Below are 23833 nucleotides of genomic sequence, written 5' to 3'. Positions count from 1 at the left end.
TACGTTACTATAAATTCAACATGTACATTGCATTGATTTATGCTTGAAACTTGATTTATGATTACATTGGATTGATTTATGCTTCTAAGAATTTGATTTATGATTCCAATCAATATATTTTATGTTTTAATATGAATTTCATTTAAAATATACGTTTGTGTAATATTCTGGACTGTTCTGGTTATAAAAAGATATGCAGGTCTGTTTCTGTGATTGGGAATGTTGCAGAAACAGACACCACTTTAAAAAAAACGTACTTATATGCCTCGGTTCTGGTAAAAACCGAAGTCAAAAGCCCACTTACTGCCTCGGTTATGGTCAAAACCGAAGCAGAATGTGTCGCGGAAGAGAAAAAAAAAATCTACTGCCTCGGTTGTAGCCCGAACCGAGGCAGTAGAGTGCAACTTTATGCCTCGGTTGAAGGGACCCGAGGCAGTATCTCCTACGAAAAAAATAAATTAAAAAAACCAAAAACTTAATGCTTCGGTTGGGGCTGAACCGAGGCCGTAGAGTGGGACTATATGCCTCGGTTGACAACCGAGACCAAAAGTATTTGTCTTTTTACCTCGCCTGAATATGCCTCGGTTCAAAAACCGCTGCCTATAGCCAAAAATAACCGCTGTCGTTTCCCCTGATTGTACTAGTGACTGTATTAGATTTTTTTGAAAGTTAAACACATTTTACGATAAGGTTTGAATTCTTTACACCATTGGTTACATTCTACATGAAATATTAATTAGTTTAGAACAGAATTTAAACAGTTTAAAAAAATTATTGTCATTAAATTAGAAGAACTATATCCATTCAATTTCAAAGTTTTGAGGATCAAAATATATCAAAATTTAAAACATAAATGATTTTAATTTTGTATCCAAGCTTAAAAACTAAAATCAATATAATTTAATAATTATTAAAAACATGTTATTAAAAAATAGTCTTAATATTTTTATATTATAACTAGGAGAAAATGCGGAGAGTATATTTTAAACATTTAGCTCCGAACAAAATATTCGTAAATGAAAATTATTAAACCTTTTTAGAGAGAAAGAATAATGAATTGTGCTGTATTATTCATTTATTTGTAGAATAAAAACGTTCAGCATTAAAAAAATTTAATATTTAAATAGGAAGAAATAAAAATATAATCTTTAAATTTAATGTCTAAAATATTAGTAAGGAAGTCACTTGTCTTTTAAGGACTATAATTTGAATGCTTAGGCTGAATAAGAAACAATTCCCATCTATCACGGGTCTATATTAGAAGTGATTTGTATCTTTATGTCACTTTTACATGACAGATTCTAAAAGATACATTTCTTGCACACTTGAACAAGAGAGCGATCTTTAGAGAGTCAATGTATTCCATCTGAACCAATCAGACTTTTACTATAAAAAATAAAATAAAATTAAAAAGACGGATCTTGCCTTTCACAAATTACAAAATGAACACGGGTTTGTCTATTTGTCCCTTATAACAGCTGTTTATTACAGTTGCTTATGCTCCACTTAGCTTTACATGCCCTGTCTCCGCTTAACTAACTTTGCGACCATACAAAAACCTTGTCCCACAATTTGCTTAATCATGACAGAACAGAAACGCGTTTTCAAGTTGCCACCTCCACCACTTAACTCCGCTCCTCACTTCACCGTTACGCCTTTCTCCCTTCAATCACGTATCTCATAACACTATAAATATCTCTACTACCACCTCTCTCTTTCCATCAATTTAGATCCTTTCTCACTCTTCTACCAATTTATTTCCTCTCTCTACAAAATACAAAATGGCCTCTTTTACATCCTTAAGCTTTCTCCTTAGTTTTTTCTCGCTGTTTCAATTCTTCCTTTCACTTCAGCCAGGAAACTCACTGAGTCAGAACCCGGACTGAAGTTCCAATACCACAGAGGACCCCTCCTCACAGGCAATATCTCCGTCAACCTCATTTGGTATGGCAAATTCAAGCGTTACCAGACAGCCATACTCAATGACTTCATCATCTCCCTTTCATCTCCCGAATCCGTCACGCCCCAACCATCGGTTGACACGTGGTGGAAAGCCACCGAAAAGTACTACAAAACCCCATCCCCCAAACTCGCCCTCTCTCCGGGTACCATAATCCTCGATGAAAACTACTCCTTCGGCAAATCACTCACCACCGATCAAATCGTGAAACTCGCATCCAAGGGTCAACAGAGAAACGCCATTAACGTTGTTCTCACCTCCTCTGACGTTGCAGTGGAAGGATTCTGCTCCAGTAGGTGCGGGACTCACGGGTCCTCCGTGGGGGCGCGCATCAACGGAAAGAGGTACAAGTTCGCATACATTTGGGTGGGTAACTCTGAAACCCAGTGCCCGGGGCAATGCGCCTGGCCATTCCACCAACCCATTTACGGTCCCCAGAGCCCAGCTCTGGTTGCACCCAACAACGATGTTGGCATTGACGGCATGGTCATCAACGTGGCTAGCCTCTTGGCCGGCACTGTGACTAACCCTTTCGGGAACGGCTACTTCCAGGGACCCAAAGAGGCTCCGCTGGAAGCCGCCTCCGCCTGCACCGGCGTCTACGGTAAGGGCGCCTACCCTGGCTATGCAGGGAACCTCTTGGTGGACCCCACAACCGGTGCCAGCTACAATGCCAATGGGGTCGACGGAAGGAAGTATCTCTTGCCAGCTCTCGTCGACCCTAAAACCTCTGCCTGTTCAACCATCGTCTAAAACCGCCGCTCAACGTGTCATCTACGTTTAGCTTTTAGTCAATATCAGAGATTCTTTTATTTGTTCGTTCCTTTTGTAAGAAAAAATTCCTATATGTTGTTAGCAGTTTTATTAAATATACAATAAAAGATATTCTTTTGATACCAATCATCTCTTTCAGTTTTCAAATTAACAATGTATTAGTGATTTATAAAATGTCAGGTATTGAGACAAGGAATTATAAAATGGGTAATTATACTTTCATAACATTTTTTTACAAGTGATCGGTCCATGTTAATATTTATAATTATTTTTTTACTGTTTATAATTATTTTTTTACTGTGATAAATATTAACATGATTTTGGGCTAAATTGTTGAGCTCGGCCATATTTTATGGACAACACACATGATATCGGCCAGATTTTATAGAGCGGGTGTTGCTCCCTCCACCACCACAACTTTCTCCCTCCACCTCCCCAATTTTTTTTAATTCCAATTATATCCTCAAATTAAAATTTTTTATTTTTATTATTTTAATTTATTCCAAACCTAGTTCTCCTACTTTACTCCCTGCACTCAATCTTTCCATCTCTCAATTTCGTTTAACAATTTGTCTTCTGTTTTACTTTACAACTCCATTTGTCTTCTCCGTTTCACTTCTCCTCATACAATTCTTTCTTCTTCATTTTCCTTACATTATTAAAATACATTAAAAATATATTAAAAAATAATAAATCAAAACATTTAAATTAAATTATTAAAATATTTCCAAAATAAAGAATAAACTAATAAAATAAATCCTAAAATTAAAAACGTAACTCAGAGTCCGTTTAAGGAAAGAACTGATGTCAACATCCGTTTATGGAAAGAACGGATGTCAACATCCGTTTAAGGAAAGAACGGATGTCAACATCCGTTTAAGGAAAAAAACGGATGTCAACATCCGTTTAAGGAAAAAACGGATGTCGACATCCGTTTTTTCCTTAAACGGATGTTGACATTCGTTTTTTTCCTTAAACGGATGTTGACATCCGTTCTTTCCTTAAACGGATGTTGACATCCGTTGAAGGATGTCACCGTTTAAAAGTTACGTTTTTTATTTTAGGGTTTTATTTGAAGGTTTATTCGAAAACACACCTTAAGGAAGCAACACACGTACTGCACCACTCCACACACTGCACCACGAGAGCGACACTGCATCACGAGAGCGACACTGCACCACGAGAGGGAGACTACTTGATAATTCTTTCCACTACCACCAACCTTTACAACTTGTAGTATCTCACCGCGACAAAAGAAAGAGATGAAGAAAAATAATGTTAAAATAAAAGAAAAATATTTTACTCATGTAGGAGGAACTAAAATAGGTTATTAGTGGAATAGGTTGTGAATGGGTAAAATTAAAAAAATTAACCCTAAAAATAAAATTTTATTTAAGGGCAAAATAGTAAAGGGGAGGTGGAGGAAGAAAGGTGTGGAGGTGGAGGGAGCAACACCCTTATAGAGCACAGTAAAGATGATGTTAAGCTCAACAAGATTCCATCAAACTCCATTATAAATTGTGGAACCTACAATCTCATACCTGACATCAAAGGCAATATGAATTTCAAAAAAGGGTTCAGGAAGAAGATGATTGGAGTAGCAAAAGACCGTTAAAAGAGAAAGGAAATCAGGAGGAGGAGAAAATTCCTACGTACCAATAGAAGTTCTTTCATCCTCTTGTGCATTCTTTTGCTCTTTTCATCTCTTAAAACATGACTATTTTTCTCTATATATAGAGAACCTTCCTCTGTATTGGTTACATTACTCTTTCTTTTATAGCAACTTTGTCTTCAACGTTGTGGTAACCAACAATGAATTCCACTGCACCAAAACCTTTGAAATCTCCTTCCCAATTCTATTCATCATACAAACATTCAGAATCTTGTAAGATAACATCACATAACCAAATTCATTTGTGATCAGAAGTAAAGGGAAGTATTGTTATTTAGGATCGCCCTCAAACTTTTTAAACAAAGAAATGTAAAATATAAACAATTCAAACCTCATCATAAAATGTGTTTAACATTCAAATTCGATTAATTCGCGTCTAAATTTAAAACTAAAAATATAATTAATCCATAATTCACTTTAACTTTTCATACACAAAATAAAGAAAAATCATACACATGTTACGTTTTAGAGCAATTTAGTTAAATTAACTCCACTTTCTCAACAAATACATTACTGGTAGTCATTGTTAACTCAAATCCCTGCACGTGGATAACTTCTTTATAAGTGAATTATATGTACAATAATATATGTAATGTTGCTAGCATGTTTATTAAAGATACTATAATAGGTATTCCTTTGATACCAATCATTTGTTTCACTTTTCAAATTATACGAACTTTTCCAATTTTTCTACTCTTACAATAATTCCATAACTGTTTATAATACACAATAATTCTCTTTAATTATTCAGAAACGAGCATATTATAACATCCAAAAAATATTTAAAATGTTATATAATTATACGAAGTTTCTAAAATGATTAATGTATCTAACTAAAAAATTATACTTACAGTTTAATTATATTTTGAATACAATTGTTTGTTCTTATTTTGAATAGGATTTCATAAATAATACATGATTTATATTGTAAACAACTTACAAATACTTTTAATCAGCCTTCCCTTTTTAGAAATGAATATTATTACATTCACATCTCCTCTTTTATCAACAAATAGATTTTATTTTTATCTGACCAAATGTAAATATATTACATTTTACCTTATTTTTTAATTTTTCGTGAAAATCAATTCTATAGTTTAACTATCTTTTTTTACGTTAAGAGGTTTAAATATTATATTTTTGTTTCTTACTATTTAAATATTAATTTTGTTTAATGGTGAACGTACCGGTAAAAAAAAAAGATTTTATAACAATTTATTACACCATAGGAAATATGAAATTCATTTGTAATAATAAGATGACTGATGACATTTTTGTAATAAAAGTAAAAGTTATTATAACGTATTTTAGAAAACCTGTCATAATTGGTAGATATAATGATAAAATTGAAATTATGTTCAAAACATATTATGATAGGTATAAGAAGATCTGTGTCATCTTGTTTGTTTCTCATGCATGCTCTCAAATCATATCAATCTTTAATTTGAGATTTCTACTCCTCTCAACACTTGATTGTCTGTGGTCCCACCACTCACTTACATGTCCTACAAACCTAGAAATGCATAAACTAAGGATATAATATTTACTATGCTTAACAAAGAATGGATGAAGCTCTTGTATCTTTTTCTCCTAAGCTAAATATGACAATGCATTAATACTCTCACCAAAGAATGAAATGTCACTCTCAACTTTATAATGTAGCTCATCCTCACTATGACTTAAATGCAAACTAATATAAAAAATCATTTTTTTTTTCAAAAAAAAACATGTTATGTATAAATAATTACTTAGTAATTCAAAAGAGATTCCTTAAGAGACTTAAAGAACCAAAAAAACCCAAGTTCACTTCCAAGAAAGGGAGGTGAATCACAAATGATTGCTTAAGAACCAAGTCTTTCCTAGCCAAACTTTACCTTAGGTACTCTTACTACAAACCTCTCAAAGGGAATTAAAATTGAAATAAAAGTAGACACACACACACTAAGTTATCAAAATTAAAGAAAGCAATAAACTAAGTATGCGATCTAACGACTAAGTTAGAAGAACTTTGGTTTCCTTCAATCTAATCAACTAAAAAAATGCAATTCACTAAGGTTTAGAGGTTCATGTTAGGAGGTGGAATTGAGTACCAAAGACTCCCCCAAGACAACTAACAAGGTCGAAAGTTACAAGGCAAAAAGGAAGCAAATACAAAGCAAAGAAATACAAATAAATTGTTCTTCTTTCCAAATGTTTCTCCCTTTTCTTCTTGGCTACCACTCTAGACTTCAAGCTCCCCTTAGGTCTCCACCACCTAGGATGATACCTCCAAGATATTGGCTCACCACAAAAAATAGAACCTACACCAAAAATAATGCACAAAACCAAGAAGATGGAGTCCAAAGGGAAAAGCAAAAAAAGGTTTAAAACAATAAAGGCTTTGCAAAAGGAGTTTGTGTATGACAAAACCAAGAAAAATAAGAAGGCAATCAAGAAATTAAATGGTAAGAAAAGAAGGTTAAGCAATCAAAAGAAGTCCTAAAGAAAGATACTAGAGTACATGCACAAAAACAAAAAGTACTAGAATATCAAGTGGGTGCTTCTTGTCTTTGGAAAGCTTTTAGCAAATGGGACACTAAGATCACTCTTTTAGCATCATTGGCCAAGACTTAAGTTGTTGGGAAATGAAATAAAATGCTCAAAACAGTGAGCAAAACATTCCCAAACATATTCATAACAAAAGTAATGGTAGTGGTCAATGCACTCAATTTTTCAGCACTTTTCTAAGCTCTCTTTGGTACTCTTTTTGAGGTCTTTGCTTAAAAGTTTTTAGTAGTTATTTATCCATTATGCTTAAGTGAAAAACAAGACTACCACACACTAGAAACAAAGGTGAAATATTGGTTTTGAAAGCCCAAAGAACAAAAAACACAATCGAAGAAAACTTACTCGAATCAAAATAAAGTTTGAAACTTCAACAAGATAATAGAAATTTTTTTTTATGAACTTGTCAATGATCTAATGACAAGTATCAACCAAAAACTTCAAAGATAATGTTGGAAGTCCCACATCGACTAGAGATAAGGCCAATTCATAGTTTATAATTGGGTGCAAACCTCACCCTACAAGTCGGTTTTGTGGGGATGAGTTAGGCTTAAAAACTCACTTTCTAATATGGTATCAGAGTCATGATTAGAGCCTATCCTAGCGAGTTCTAAGTGGGCACTCTATTCTTCTCTTCCACCCGTTATCGGGCCGTTATCAGACCACCCAATTTCTACTATCACGTACAAGATGTCTATACCTCGGTGTGAATAGGGTGTGTTGGAAGTCTCACATCGACTAGAGATAAGGCCAATTCATAGTTTATAATTTGGTGCAAACCTCACCTTACAAGCCGATTTTGTGGGGATGAGTTAGGCTTAAAAACTCACTTTCTAATATGGTATCAAAGCAATGGTTAGAGCATATCCTAACGAGTTCTAAGTGGGCATTCTATTTTTCTATTCCACCTGCTATCGGGCCGTTATCGGACCACCCAATTTCTACTATCACGCACGAGATGTCTATACCTCGGAGTGAAGAGGATGTGTTGGAAGTCCCACAACGACTAGAGATAAGGCCAAATTATAATATATAAGTGAGGTGCAAACCTAACCTTACAAGCCAGTTTTGTGGGGTTGAATTAAGCTTAAAAACTCACTTTCTAATAGATAAGGTACTCAAAAGGTTGTATATGGTACAATTTTGAAATCCAAGTTATATATATATATATATATATATATATATATATATATGATGGTTTCTCAAGTACTACTAGAAGAAAAAGACAATAAAAGGAGTATACAACATGGATGGATTAGAAAATCAAAATCACTCAAAATATTGAAAATGACCAAACATATATCAAGAAAAAACTTAACAAAAAATTTAAAAGCACATAAATAGTAGCCTAAATTACTAAAACAAAACCTGGAAAATGTTGTTGACAACATTTTGGCAGTTCTGACCTTTGCTGACTATTTTGATGATAACTTTCGACATAGAAATCCAAATGCAATCATTTTTGGTTGGAATTAAGACTCAAAGAGCTTTAATTTTACTATAAATACATATTTTTTTGACCTCTAAGCTAGCTGCATATTAACTTTGAAAATCGTGAACGTTAACTAGAGAGTAAACGAGGTTGATTTGGACCATTTCAAGATAGATACAATAAGACAATAAGGAGAAAACATGAACAACACGAAATTTAAACACAAAGATAGAGACCAAGATACTTATATCTTGAAGAACCTAAGCTCTTGATACAAAATGATGACAATCTCCTAGCTAGGTTGGGCCAAAACTAGAAGAAAAGCCATGGAGATGGGTGAAGGATGATATGGTGTGGAAGCTTTGATGGACAAGGGAGCTAAGCTCACGGTTTTGTGATGTTTTATGGATGATGGAGGTGGTGTTCAGTTATGCTCTAAGAAGGTTGGGCCAACTCTTGGAGGAAGGAGGCTGGAGAAGGCCACTTGGGTTGCTCTAGCCTAGGGTGACCTTACTAGAGTTTATGTGCACAAAATGACATAATAACTTTACTTTATTTCAAAGGTGAATACAAGAGTGTCAGACACCTCTATTTATAGACTAAGGGTGTCTCCTAATTTGTAGAAGCTAGACCTAAAAACCATACATTGGCTAACTTAGAGAGTAAAGAGAAAATCCTCTCCATTCCTAGAGTGACATGTTGTCACTAACTAGGAGGAAAAACTCTCCAAAGGTAGGAGGACACATGGCATGGACGACCTACTCTCCTTGTCCACCAAGTTAGATAAAAACTTTGACCCCTTGGTCAACTAAGCCAAATTTGCATCCCATTTTGGTCAACATTGGGTCTGGGCCCTTTGTCGACTTGAGTGGTCAAAACTCTATTTTACTTGGCCCAAAATATAAGGCCCAAAATAAATTCTATACTGCTAGCCCATAATACAAAGCATAAATAAATCCTAGACTACTTGACCCAAAATACAAGTCTCAAAATTATTCTTACTCTGAAAGCTTCATGATAATCGTAGAAATAGAGTCTAGACTCGTATTCCACAAATGACTTCAACTCTTCTTAAAAGTGTTTGGACCATGACTAGAAAGTATGACATCACAATAAAAATAGGATTTTAGGTTACGAAGAAGGCTAACAATAGTGACAAATTTAAAGCACAAACTTTTCTACATTGTCATGCATGATTTGTGGTTATGGCCTATGCTATCTCCGCTCTCATCCTTAAATTGAGAACTTAAGAACTTTTTATTGTAATGAGAAGAGAGACACAAGAATGAGAGGAAACTGGTTAATTTTCATTTATTGGCAAAGATATTTTATATTCTTTTATAAAGTATAGAGACAAAATTGGTACATTTTAAAACAGGATGAAATACAATTTTAATAAATAGTTTAGAGAAAAAGAATCATATTTAACAAAAAAAATAATCTAACTAAATAAGTCACAATAATATTATGATTATTAAAAACTGTTTTTATTTAAAATGCCAATGAGAGTAAAAGATAATAAAATTACTTGAAATAGTAAAGAATGTTCTATTTAGAGGAAATATGATAACTTAATATTGTTATTTTAAAAAACTGGGAAGTTTATTTCCTAAGATGGTTAACTTGTGTTTTAGTACCAACACAACAGAGGGAATCCAAATTAGTGAGGGTACAACTGTATGCCCGAAATTTCAACAGGGTCGGTTGCCTTGGCCCACCCATTACCTTCCCAATTTCCCAAAGCAAAAATGGCAAAGGCCCATCGATGCATTTTCATATGCTACGTGTTGAATCGTTTGTATTGTGGCACCGTTTTTATTTGAACACACCAACACACAGCACACACCACACACAACGCAACACGGGGTTGGGTTCCCCAAATCTCACGAACACAACAGTGTTTCACATTCATTGTTTATTGTTCACCGACCAAACCAGAGTTGGAATCAGTGTTGGTCAGAGTAATCTTTCCAATATCATAGGTTTGTGTGTACCTTCTTTGGCTTTGCCAACCCCACTTACTTATAATTACCACCACCCAAAACTCTGCTCTTACCAACCGCACTTTCAATGCTCTCTTCTTCATCTTCAGGAAAGTCAAATACGTGTCGTTTAATTCATTTCATTTGAAATTGTTTAGCTCAATTTCGGAAATACAAAAGTCATTTTACTTTTTTAATTTACTAAACTTTAGCCCATGTCATATACTTTTGGAACGTGATGGCAGGTATTATTAAACCTACGCACCTCATCACAGAATCAACCTAACCTCATGTCATGTGAGCAATTTAGATTCATTGTTAGAGTTTTGGTGTTTGATGTTTTAAAATATGTTTAGTGTTAAGCAGAAGATAGTATCAAAAGACCAGAAAACATATTGGACCCTTTTCTATATTAAAAGTTTTAGTAATATAAAATTGGGACTAAGACGGGTATTTTGTTCTCGTATCCAAATTAAAAAATCAAATCTTATATATATTTATGTTCATATTTAATCATGTAAGATTTTTCATATTCACAAAATCGGTTTATTTTAAAAAGATAAATAAATAAAATAATTTATTGAATTAAAATGTATTGTTTATAAAAAGTGATAATTACATTTAGTAACAAAACATACTAACAAATTGAGAAGAACAGAAAACATAATAATTGATTATATATAATATTTAGAATATTTATTTATAATATCTATTTATATATCCTAATATCCCTTCAAGTTGGATAACAGATGATAATTCTTAACTTACTAATGAAATTAAAAGTGGTAGCAAGAAGGACCTAGGTAAATATATCAAGTATTTGATGTTCAGTTCTAATATTAATGAATGTCAAGAGTTGTTTTGAACAAGTTCACAAATGAAGTGACAGTCAATCCATATATGTTTGGACCTCTCCTGGTGATAGGGATTAAAAGTAAGATGCATATGTTGTAAAAGTATAGTTGTGTCAATTGCAACTTCAAAATGTTTGAGTAATTATTATAGCTAAACTACTCCACTTGCCATTTAAGACAAAGTAAGATATTCTAATTCTATTGAAGATTTGGACATAGTATCTTAATTGACAAACTTTAATAAATTAAAGAAGCACCAAGAAAAATGTAAAACTCAGTAGTTGATTTTCTAGCATATAAAAAAATATTATCTCCATCTTAATCAAGATATTCTAAATGTTGAAGTTTGTTATTAGCCAAAAAAAATTAGACGATAAATTGTAACTAAATATATGAGTAATAGATTTTCTCTAATCGTAAAAATCAATATTTTCTCTAATTGTGAAACTCCAAAAAATGATATTTTAGAAATGATGATAGTTTAAAAATAGTCAGACTCAATTATTTTAATATTAAATGTTTAGTTATAAATAATTTTGTTATAAATGAATTTTATTATTTTAAAATGTTTCATCTCTAGAAACTATTTTTCTAGATTTCTCTACATTCTCTCTAAGAGTTCTAACTCCTGAGTCATCTCTTTGACGATTAGGAGGTGCCTAATCGACCACGGCGACGAGGTCTACATTTCTATTTGATCAGTTTTTGCAATAGAGTAAGTAAGTTTCGACTCCTTTTTTCCTTCCGTTCCAAATCTATTTTAGAAGAATTTGGTACTATTGCATGTGTAATCATGCCTCTCCTTCTTTTTCTTGGTTCATCTAGAATTCTAAGGATGCTGTCTGTTTTCAATTTGATATTTCGTAGGTTCCTCTAGGTATTCCTTGCGATTCAAGTAATCGGCAGAGTGTTATTTGAGTTGGAGTTGTTTCTAGTGAGGTAAGGGAAGTTACACCTTGTCTTAGTTGTAATTGTAGTGTAAATTTAGTGTTTCTATAATTTATAGACGTTTTAGTAAAAATTGGTTTGATTGAGTAAAATTAATGTATGTTAAATTGGTTTTTTGATTATATGGTGTCAGTGTAGTATGATGAAATGGTTTTTGTTGGATATTGTTGTAATTGTGTGTAATAAGGGTATTTTATTGTTGAAACAAAATTCTAGTAGTTGTTGAAATTATTGATCAATTTACTTAGATTTCAAGCTTTAAAAGGAGGGGTTTTGGTTAGTAAAAATTAGAAATGGGTATGGAAATGTTATGGGAATTGTTTTGGTACTGTCATGAGGTAATTTGAAACTTGTCTAAGTTCTTAGTTAATGGAAATATGAGATAAAAGGAATTAGTAGTTGAAATGTTGAGTTTTACCTGGTAACAGATTCAATTTTAAAGGTTTTGAATAGCTAAAGCCTAAAGGAAAGGAGTAAGATCTAAACTGAACCTTTGAATATGTTGTTGGGGGTATTTAAAACTTGTTTGCACCTTGAGAATGGTAGAAAATCTTATATAAGATAATTTGATAGTTAATAGGTTGAATTTGACTTGATTTAGCCTAGTTTTAGGGGTTTTGACAAGTGAGATTCTAAATTAGAAGTTTTGGGCTATATGTGATGATTTATAATGTATTATTAACTTAATTAGGACTTGTTCAAATGGTTAGGTTGTAGAAATTTGGTGTAGAAGGTGAAAATCCAAGTTTAAGTGCTTTTGAAGTGTCAAAAATGGTTTACACCTAATCTTGGGTTTAATGATCAAATGGATGCTTACTTCTACTTATAAATGTGTTTACCCATCAATTATAATGTCTAGAAAAATCCCTTTGATAACAAGTTCCAAGTGCATCAAAAGCCAATTTGAAAGTTGTCGTCAACGGGTATGGGGCTTAGGCGCCCGTCGTTTCTGTCCGGCTCACACCCTGGTGCCCTCTAAGCTCCCTTAGGCGCCCCTAAGCACCAATGCAACAGTTTTAGGGAGTTTTGAGGGTTTGAGATGTCCGTTTTGGACTTTCTTTAGGTCGTTTCGGGGGTTTTGGACCCTTCTGAAGCTGTTGGTGAGTGTTTCAAAGCTGTTTTCTTTACCTAAATGTGAGTAATAAGATCCCTTAAAGAAATTGTGTTATTGTGTGATTTCTAATGACTTGTATAGGTGTTGTTATTTCTTTAATGTATGATCAGTAGTCTCATGTATTGGTGTACTATGTAAAGGTGAAGTGATCTCAATGATTTCAAAGGTATGGAAGAGAATTCCAAGGAGGAACTTCTCAGTGGTGGTTTCAAGTATTGTAAGTATGAATATGGAAAGCTTGGTCTTGGAGTTCATCCTGACATTCTAATGGTCACTAATTCTCAAGTAGTTAAGGGTAAGGCATGTTGTGAGAATAGTAGGAGGTCCTAGTCTAGGAGTTTTACCTTGACCTAAGGCAAGTGATAACGAACTAACCTTGTACGTTAGCTTGGGGTAGGCTAGTTGTTTCACCCGAACAAGTGCATGAACTGTCATAGCTTAATATTTGTACTAATCTGGATGGTAAAGTTAAAGTGTGGTCATACATAAAGTGTTTGCTTGGTTTGATCTGTTGTGTATATCTTAGGTGAATGTTTAACATCTATTAATATATCTTTAATTATTTGTATTCTAGTTTACCCTTACTTTTGTGTTGTATGTTGTGTGTTGTTTTCTCTTTGCGATGATCACCTTAATGATGTGAACTTAGGAAGACAATCTTTTCAATTGTTTTTGTAAGAGGTGGGATAAAGCAGTTGAGAAGTTAGATGATTCTATAAGTATAAATCTTATTCTTCGTAGATTTGTTTTCTTATAGAGGTTCAATTTTCATATACTTTTGTTGGATTTAACAATTTTCAAGTTTAAGAGGTTTTTTTAAAAAAAAAGTCTTTAATTTTAAAAAATAACTCAATATCAATTATATCTTATATACATAATTTTTTTATGTCAATCCATCTATAATATCTAATTATATTTTATTCTAATAAAAACAAATTTTTTCTTTGAATAACTAGTTAATCCAAAGTTAATTTTTCACTCAGTTTCTCAATTCACTCTTCTTAAATTTAGTCAATATTTCTAACAGGAATGACTTCTATTCAATCCAAAAGTTATACCATCCATCACTATAAAGCCGAAATCGAAATGGCATAAAAACAAAAAGTGGAGTGAATGAAGCAGCTGTCCAAAGGGTGCACTTAGTCATAAAATATTTGAAGTTTTATACATGATCGACTTATCTGCATCTACAACATATAAACTAAGTTCTTGAATATTATAGTCCCAATGCATCCATCATTTCAACCTGCACTATACAATGCCGAGGGGACCATGATCCCTAGATGATAGATACGTGTAAACCGCCATAGTAGAACCATGACTACACCATACTACATCCATTGGCATTCACACGGTTTATTCTATCTCCCAGCAAACGCAACCAAATACAATTTGGACTGTAATCACCAAACGTTGCTCCACACAATACCTCACATTTATGGTTTAGGTCGTATTTATCATCACCAAAAATATAATTGTACCTCTAAATATGCCCCATACTTTTCCAATCTTTCTCTCTTTGCTTTTTCTATCACGGCTAATACGACACAACTGGGAGGAATACATGTATATAATTTATTTATTCTTATACTTTTACTAATTCATCTATTTTTTTTTAGTTATACTTTGTACTGATTATTGTATTACAATATTTTATGGGACTGAAATTTAAAATTTATATACTTATAAGAACTAAAAAAATTATTTCAACATTTACAGAGATCAAAATTAATTAGGAGTTCAAAACTAAGCAAATGTTCAGTGAACGTATATTTTAAATATGATCTGTAAATGTTTTTATTCACTTTATAATTTTGAACTTAGATTGTAACTCTTCTATGATATGATGAAAACTTTAGCATTTGAAGACGTAATTTCAACTAAAAGAGACTTAAAAGAAATAATAAAGATAAAGTAAATATATTGGAAAAGATTGATATAAATTTGTTGGATGGTAGAGATGAGTTGCAGTGATGAGAATAGGTTTGTTGTGAGGTCACAATTAATCATGAACACCGTTTGGATGATTTTAAAAATGTTGATATTGGAGTCCACTCTCGTTAACACCAACGTTTACGAGTCTTTCTTCAATTTGGTGGAGAACACTGCTTCTTTTATGTTTAATGAAAATTCGCGGTAGATATTGGTGTCCTTTGATTTCTCAGCGGCACTAGTGCTATGAGGTGTTGGAGATATCTTTACTGACGTTAGATCCACTAACCTAGTTGCTTTAATAGCGTTTGAAATAATAAATTTAATAAATAATAAATTTTATTATAATTAGAATAATAAAGAGTTAGTTTTCGTAAGGATAATATAATACTAATATTCAATTCACTTAAAAATATTTATTATTTATTATCTTACTTGTTTTATTATTAGTTGATACATGAAAATATATCCACCATTTTTTTTATATACGTGATTATACATTATACTCTCAAATATTTTTATATATCTTTAAAATAGAAAATTAAATAAAAATATTTTTAAAGTACATTTTAAATCAAATTACTTATTAAAATGTTAATATAATGTAAATTTGAATGGGGTTTACCAAATTATAAATTTTAAAAAATTAATCTTCTTAAAAATAGTTTCAATTTTATAGGTCTAAATAAAAATGAAAATATATGAAATCAAATTTTAAATAATTATTCAATAATGCATTTTTCACGAGTAGTTTTGTTTTGATAACTTCATTTTAAGAAAAAAAATATTAAAATAAAATTCACTGATAATTATTTTTTAAGAAAAATATAAAAGAAACTCCTACCATAATATTCGTACTTATATATTAACAAATAAATAATTAAATACATACATACATACATATATATATATATATATATATATATATATATATATATATATATATATATATTCGTGGATATCTATTTAGTCTTCATGCCATCTTTTATTTACAGATTTTTAAGATACAAATTTCTTTGTCATTCTAAATTAGGATAAACTTTAATTCATAATTTTAATAAATTTTAAATTTAATTCAATTTTACAAATTAATTTATAAAATAAAATTTATATTTATATATAATATAAATTAAGTTTATCTTTAACGAATCGAGAAACGACGAAAATTAAATTCTGTGTATCATAGAAGAAAACATATAGAATATAACGTGGTCATCATTATTGTATACTTTTTCTTTTTAACACGCAAATAATATAAGTCTATGTATGCATGGGAAGGTTGCTATGCCTCAAGGACGATATAATTAGCGGTAATTTATTAATCCGCGTTGCAATAATCATAAATAGTGGGGCAAATTTATTTTCTGCTATATCATCAATTTCATTTATTTAGTGTGTTTTTGCGTAGTTGTAGTAAGACGTGTAACTCGATCACGAGACCGAATAGTTGGGTACTTATGCCTTGTCAAAGTAATTTAGTAAGCTATAATCAATAAGACCAAACTAATTCTTAATATTTTCTCTTCGTTTGGTACCAATCAATTTAAACCTATACTCATTCATCATCATCTTTTTTTTTTCTTTCAATTATCAATCTTAGAACATATTAAAATCATAATTAATATCCTCCATTATGATAAAAAAAAAAGTATGTTGTACGACTAACTTTTATTTTTTTACTTTTTTTCATATATTGGTACAAGCGCATTTTAATAACAAATATCATGCATCACTAAAATGGTATATTTTATTTTCTAAAATATGTTTATTTTTTGTATTTTTTAATTAATACCTTGATGATGGGATAAATGAATTAAAAGGTTTCAAATAATTTGAGTCAAAATGGTATTAAATCTTAGTAACATCGGCGGATGAGAATGATACATCGTGCCAGCAGGCTGCCAACAACACGTTCAGAAACTTCCATCCGCTCATACGTCAATTAACTTTTATAATTGCAAATATTTTTTTATTCTTTAAATTGTTAAATATAAATTCCTTTTATGGTGGTAATTTTTGCAGCCTAAATAATCGTCATTTTATAATTGTATGGATTAAAAAATTATCTTTCAGAATTTTAATTATTTTATCAGGACACTTATGTTCTACTTGATGTTTAGAAAAATAAAGAAATACATACATACACATATAATAACTGATATAGTAAGAAAATTTTGATTTAGTTATTTTGGGTTAAAAAACACTTTTAGTATTTACTAATTTGGTAATTATTAACAAAAGTGAATTTTTATACTTAAAACTTAATCTTTAATTTCTAATTAAAGATAACATGCCACCCAAGAATAGAATCCGGTCTGACTTCAATTTGTCTCATAATATTTTACCAATTTAAAAAAATAATAATAATATTAAATCAAATCAAAGTGATGATTTTATGGTTTGTTTGACAAAGAGAAAAAAATAAGAAATTAATAAATAAATATAAAAATTACTGTTTAATTGAAATAATTAGTAAAAAGAGTGAACTTAAAAAAATGTATAATTAATTATGAGTGTCATAAAAGTCTAAAAATACATTTCAATCCATCATATTCTAATTACATAACAAACTTTCTCATTTTTCTTAGCATTTTTAATGGAAACTATAACTGGAACCCACCATCTCTTTTCTCTTCTTTTTCTCATCATTTACTCCAACTAACCACTGTACTTTCTCCCATTTCTCTTCTTTTCTTTCCTCCTCTCCCTCTCTCTTCCACATTACCAAAGACTAATTAGACTCAAATTTTCATCGTCTAACATATCAAAACCAACTAAATTAATCCATTTTTATTTAAACTTGGATTAAACTTCATGTTTTCACATTTTTTTCTGCAACCACTTATAATCCAAAACCAAACACACAACACAAAAAGATTATTCGCGTTAAGGAGATATTTATGACAGAAAAGTATTGGTGTATCATTTATCTAAAATATACATCTAACCATTAATTAAGCATTACATGGCAATACATATTTATATAGCATATTTATTTACGTTAAAGAGATATTTATAATAGAAAAGGGTGGATAGTGTTGCTCTAAAATCTCCATCGAAACATTAACTATTTAATTATTAGATGACAATATATACCAGAAGATAAAGCATGCACGTAGAAGGATATATATTAGCAGCTGACAGAGACAGTGGTGCTTGAAAAAACACGCTTTCTATTAACTAACATAACATAACACAAAACAAAACCATATCCAAAATCAAATCACACTCCATCTTCATCGTACCTATATATAAACAACACAAACCCTTTCTCAAACTCCCAAACTCTCACAAGAATACTAAAATGCCTCTTCTCAACCCATTTTCCTTTCTCCTCTTCTTCATCCTCTCAACATGCTGCGTTCTAAACCTTTCCAATGCCACTTCTCGTGCCCCTAATCGCATGTTAGCTTTGGTTCAGGACCAGCCACTTGTGTTAAAGTACCACAAAGGTACCCTCCTCAAGGGTAACATCACCCTCCATTTACTCTGGTACGGTACATTCACCTCCACCCAACGCTCCATACTCATCGACTTTGTCGAATCGCTAGGCTCCACGTCATCGTCTCCTACCCCTTCTTCCGTCTCTTCGTGGTGGCGAACCACCGAGAGCTACAGGGGAGGTCCCTGCACCCTCGTCGTAGGGAGCCAAACCCTTGACGGTAACTACTCCCTCGGCAAGTCGCTGACCACGGACAAACTCCTCGCGTTGGCGTCGAAGGCCAACTACGAGGCTCACGTGGTGCACGTGATAATGACATCCGCTGACGTCGCGGTGGAGGACTTCTGCATGAACCAGTGTGGGACCCACGGGTGGGGGAAGAGGAAAGACGGCGAGAGGGTGGCGTACGCCTGGGTGGGGAACCCAATCACGCAGTGTCCGGGGCAGTGCGCGTGGCCCTTCCACCAACCCATTTACGGTCCCCAAACACCGCCGTTAGTGGCGCCTAACGTAGACGTTGGCGTTGACGGCATGGTGATAAATTTGGCCACGGTTCTCGCGGGGTTGGTGACGAACCCGTTCGAGGATGGGTACTACCAGGGGCCGCCAAGCGCTCCGCTGGAGGCGGTGTCGGCGTGCACCGGAATCTTTGGGAAGGGGGCGTATCCTGGTTACCCCGGGAACGTTCTGGTGGACAAGACGACGGGGGCTAGCTATAACGCCGTGGGGGTGCGAGGGCGGAAGTTTTTGCTGCCGGCTATGTGGGACCCTCTCAGCTCCAGCTGCAAGCCAATGGTGTGAAAAGTAATAAGGGATGTGTGGATATAGTATTTGGGTTTTTTAAATGTGTTTGTAAGAGAAGAATGATTTGTAAGTTTTCCTGAGGGTTATCATTCTTTTTCTTGTTTTATTTTGAATCTTAGTTTATTTCGGAAAATAACTATAGAGTAAATTACAGCAAGATATTAATATTTTCTCTAATTATAATTATAATATCCTTCGTTAGGTATATGTAAAACATATAATTATGTAATATTTTAAAATTTTAAACAGATTTATTGTAATAACCTTAAAAAAATAATAATAATAATAATAATAAATAAATAAAACTTAAAAACAGTTTCTGAAGACATTTTCAGAAACTTACATTTCATTTTCTCTCCTTCAAACATCTCTCTAACATTGTCCTCTCCAAAACCCATTCTTCTCTCTAGATTTCCCCTCCATTGAGTCACTGGATTCCCATTCTAGGCGATCTTTGCATCAAGGGCTCCAATTTTCACCGATTGCATTTGCGATTTCGTAGGGTAAGTAACTTTCCCCTTTTTGAACTGTGATCATGTAGCAAATTTTGCTGCATGTAGTTCACTTGTGATTTTTCCCCAAAATCTTAACCCTAAGCTTATTTTAGAGACTAATTTCTATCACCATTTGGTGAAATATAGGTGCTGTCAATTTTTCTAGAGTGCCTTTGGATTTCCTCTTGAGTTTAAATGCTGGAAATTTAAGGTAAGGGGAGCTAAGTTTTTCTTTTTATTTATGCCTTGTGAAATCCTTGTATGCATGAGATGGATTTTGTAGAAATTGTGAAAGAATGCCTATGTTTAATTATTTCTTTCTTCCACATTATTTTAATTATTGTTTCTGCACAAGAAAACCTTGTTGTTTGGATGTTGTATTGCACCTAAATCATTTCTGATTGCTGTCAAAAAGGCATGTTGTTAGCTGTTATAAATTCTGCAAACTTCTTGCTGTGTTAAATTAAAATTCTGCAGAAAAAAAAATGCTGCTGTCTTAAAATTTCTGCACTAGAAAATGTTGTTGAATCTTACTAAAAAGCAATTAGTTTAAGCTTGAATATTCTAATTGCAGCAGTCTTGGTACTGTATTTTCACTTTTGAAGATGCTGTTTCTCTTTAAAAATAAATGCTGGTTGAACCTGGATGTAATAAGTAATGTGTGGTTTTCATCTAGTTTATTTGCCTATAGAAGATGTATTGACTAAGAGATTTATTTCGGAATTTTTGAATAGTTGCATAAGCATGAATATGGTTTATTACTTTTAGAAAAGGCAGAGATAGAGATAAAGTTAAGTGGTATAGAATTTAGAGTAAAATAGTGAGGATTGTAGTTAGATGCTACAGGAAATTTTCACTAGGTACGGAAATAAGAAGCTAGTGGTAGACAACCTTATATTTTTGTTTATAAATGATTGGAAATGAGATCTCTGTAGCATTCTCATAAGTATAAATTGGTGGTTTTAAAGAATTGGATAAGTTATAAAAAGAAGGATATGGGAGGGTCGTGAGGGTATTTGTTTTTAATAATAATTTGTTAAATATCAAATTTAGTTACTTTAATACGTTAGTCTTCTTTGTTGGAAATTGTTTACGTAAACTTAAATCATAAAAATTTAATTAACATATTTTATTTAAGCCATGATGGTTTAAGAAAATATATTTTTGGTGTATTAGAAATTACATTCCAAAGGCCTTTTAATTTTATTGACGTATGACTTTAAATATTTTAGTGTGAGCATGTAGATATTTTCACTTTTTGTTAATTTTATTAACTTTAAATATTGAAAGGAAGAAGCTATTAGACATATGATTGTACTAGGGTCATCCTTGCTGATTAATGATAGAAGTATAAATGGTTGTAATGTAGTCTTAGGCATTCATAGAGAAATGATGAACTATTATTTATTTTGGGATTGTAGAACTATATTACTTGGTGGCAACTTTAGCGTGTATATTTTGGTTTGATTTTGGTTCAAAGGAATTATGAAATGATCAAAAGTCTTGATTGGTGTGAAACTTTGAGAGGAATTATTGATTCAAGAGGTATATCCTATGATTTAAAGTGGTCGGATTGAATATGAAAGTAAGATCTCTAGGTGAGATCATTTAGTGTATTGAATGAATGTAAGAGGCTTTCATATGGGGGTTATCCCTAACACTCTAACGGTCTCTCATTCTCACTTAGAGAGGATTGACGCGTGTGGTGAGAGTAGTGGGAGGTCTTAGGGTAGACGCTATCACTGGAGGTCTATTCCGCGGTAACGGACTAGCCTTGTGTGTGGTCGGGTGAAACCCCTCGACAATGGCTTTGCAAAGCAGTAGGGGCCACCACAAGTGCACAACCCGCCCCAGCTCTACATTCATTCCAAGTCCGGACGTGTCTAGAGTCTTAACATGATAGGATGCTTATCTTGATGAGTTTTATGAAATAAATGCTTATGTTTATGATGACTAAGGTGTTTATGTGTGTATGGATATTCTGGGAAATGCTAGATTGATTGAAAATGAATTGTATGATTGTATGAGACCTAGCTCACCCTTGCATTTGTATGTGTTGCATGTGTTTGCTTTCCCCCTTGCGATGATCATCCAATCCTTTGGATGTGAGCAGTAGGTGACGATGTACCTTTGGAGCAAACTTTGGAAGTTGAGGAAGACCCAGCCCCTAGTGCTTAGGATTTCTACTAGCTCTTAATTTAAATAGCTCTTTATTTTGAAAGACTTCTAGCCTTCATTTTATCATTTTGGAAACACTCTTTAGGTCCCATTGAACCTTTATTCAATCATGTATTTTGGAGAATTATGAACTTGTACTTAAGTTTTAAAACTTCCCAGCTAGACTTGGATAATTGTACTCCTTAATCCTATCTATTGTGTACTCTTAACTGCTTTCTATTATTATAATCGATGCATTCTACATATATACATTGCTATATATTTTGGGATGTCACATTTATGGTATCAAAGCAATTTTTATCCTTAGAGAACCTGTAGGTTATGTACATCCCTTACTTGTGCTTGTGTGCCTTAATTGTACGGAAGCATTCTAAATTCTTGAGTAAGACTAATTGTTTTACTCTCTGATCTTAAACAGAATATGGCGTCTAGACCTCCTCCTCCTCCACCTCCCCAACCCGATCAGACTGAGATGATGCGAATGATGGAGTCACTCATGAACTCCATGCAACAACAAAATCATGCACTAGTCCAACAAAATACCGTGGCACTCCAAAACTTAGAAGCCGCTAGAGTGGCCTCGGAAAATGCTAGGGTGTCAGCTGAGACCACCCAAAGACAGTTCTTGGAGGTGATGACTAGTGGCAGGATTCCCACCGGTCCTTCTTCTTCTTCGGCTGCTCCAACTCAAGAATGGAGTTTGGAAAATTTCTTGCAGCATCATCCCGCCAAGTTTGATGGCAAATGCTCCCCAGATGAAGTCGATCAGTGGCTTCGTGATATGGAGAGAGTCTACAACGCCAAGAGGTGCCCTGATGAAAACAGGTTGTCCTATACTGAGTATCTATTGACTGGAGAGGCAAGCCACTGGTGGAGCAGTGCACGGATGATCTTGGAGGGAACTAGAACCCCTATCACATGGGACCTATTCAAGAAGAAGTTCTACAGGGAATACTTCCCTGACACTCTTAGATATGCTAAAGAAGTGAAGTTTTTGGAGCTAGTGCAGGGAAACATGTCAGTATCTGAGTATACTGACCGCTTCAAACATCTTCTTAGATTTAACACCATGACAGTGGATGAAGAGTGGCAGTGCTGCAAGTTTGAAAACGGGTTGCGTGGTGACATCAAGCTCTTGGTGAAAGGTCATCGTCTGAGGGAGTTTCCAGCTCTTGTAGAGATGGCTAGGGATATGGAGAAGACAAAGAGAGAAGCTGAGGGATACCTGAGCCGTCAGGCCCAGCCACTGAGGGTTAGGGGACCAGCCATGTCTAGAGGCGGGTCCAGTTCCAGGAAGGCACCATACTCCAGATCTTCTTCTTCTCGTAGTTCTGGAGGATCTTCTCAGCCTTCCATTCAGCCGAGCCAGTCCTCATCTTTGAGTGGCGTGAGATGCTATGGATGTGGCGGTTCGCACTACTTATCTTCATGTCCCTAGAGGACTAATTTTCGGAGGTGCAACCGATGCCATAAGGAGGGCCACTATGACCGTGATTGCCCTATGGGTAGGAGAGCTACTTCCCAGCCGCAGCATGCAGGGAGTTCTCAACACGGAGGTGGCATCAGACCTCAGGCCACTGGACGTGTTTATGCACTGACGGGGACAGAAGCAGCTAGCTCAGGTGATTTGATTTTCGGTACATGTGTATTAGGTGGTAGATCTTGCATGGTTTTGTTTGACTCTGGAGCGACACACTCATTTG

The 23833-nt window shown here is 33.6% G+C and overlaps 1 protein-coding gene and 2 pseudogenes across 1 annotated transcript; all 3 read left to right on the top strand.

Annotated features, from left to right (window-relative positions):
• Window positions 1-1781: 1781 nt before the first annotated feature.
• On the top strand, window positions 1782-2841 carry LOC148206455 (protein PHOSPHATE-INDUCED 1-like; annotated as a pseudogene).
• Window positions 2842-18450: 15609 nt separating this feature from the next.
• On the top strand, window positions 18451-19606 carry LOC124829858 (protein EXORDIUM-like 2 pseudogene; annotated as a pseudogene).
• Window positions 19607-22551: 2945 nt separating this feature from the next.
• On the top strand, window positions 22552-23568 carry LOC148206454 (uncharacterized). Its single transcript, XM_088107901.1, has one exon. It carries the CDS (start codon window positions 22552-22554, stop codon window positions 23566-23568), a length of 1017 nt encoding a protein of 338 aa, XP_087964027.1.
• The last annotated feature ends 265 nt before the right edge of the window (window positions 23569-23833 follow it).

Source organism: Vigna umbellata, chromosome 1 (assembly GCF_029865625.1).
Source record: "Vigna umbellata cultivar VRB3 chromosome 1, Vumbellata_1.0, whole genome shotgun sequence".
Taxonomy (NCBI): domain Eukaryota; kingdom Viridiplantae; phylum Streptophyta; class Magnoliopsida; order Fabales; family Fabaceae; genus Vigna; species Vigna umbellata.
This window is presented reverse-complemented; position numbering and strand designations above follow the sequence as displayed.

Excerpts from the sequence above, each read along its gene's own strand:
- LOC148206454 (XM_088107901.1), top strand. The coding sequence starts at position 22,552 with ATGGCGTCTAGACCTCCTCCTCCTCCACCTCCCCAACCCGATCAGACT.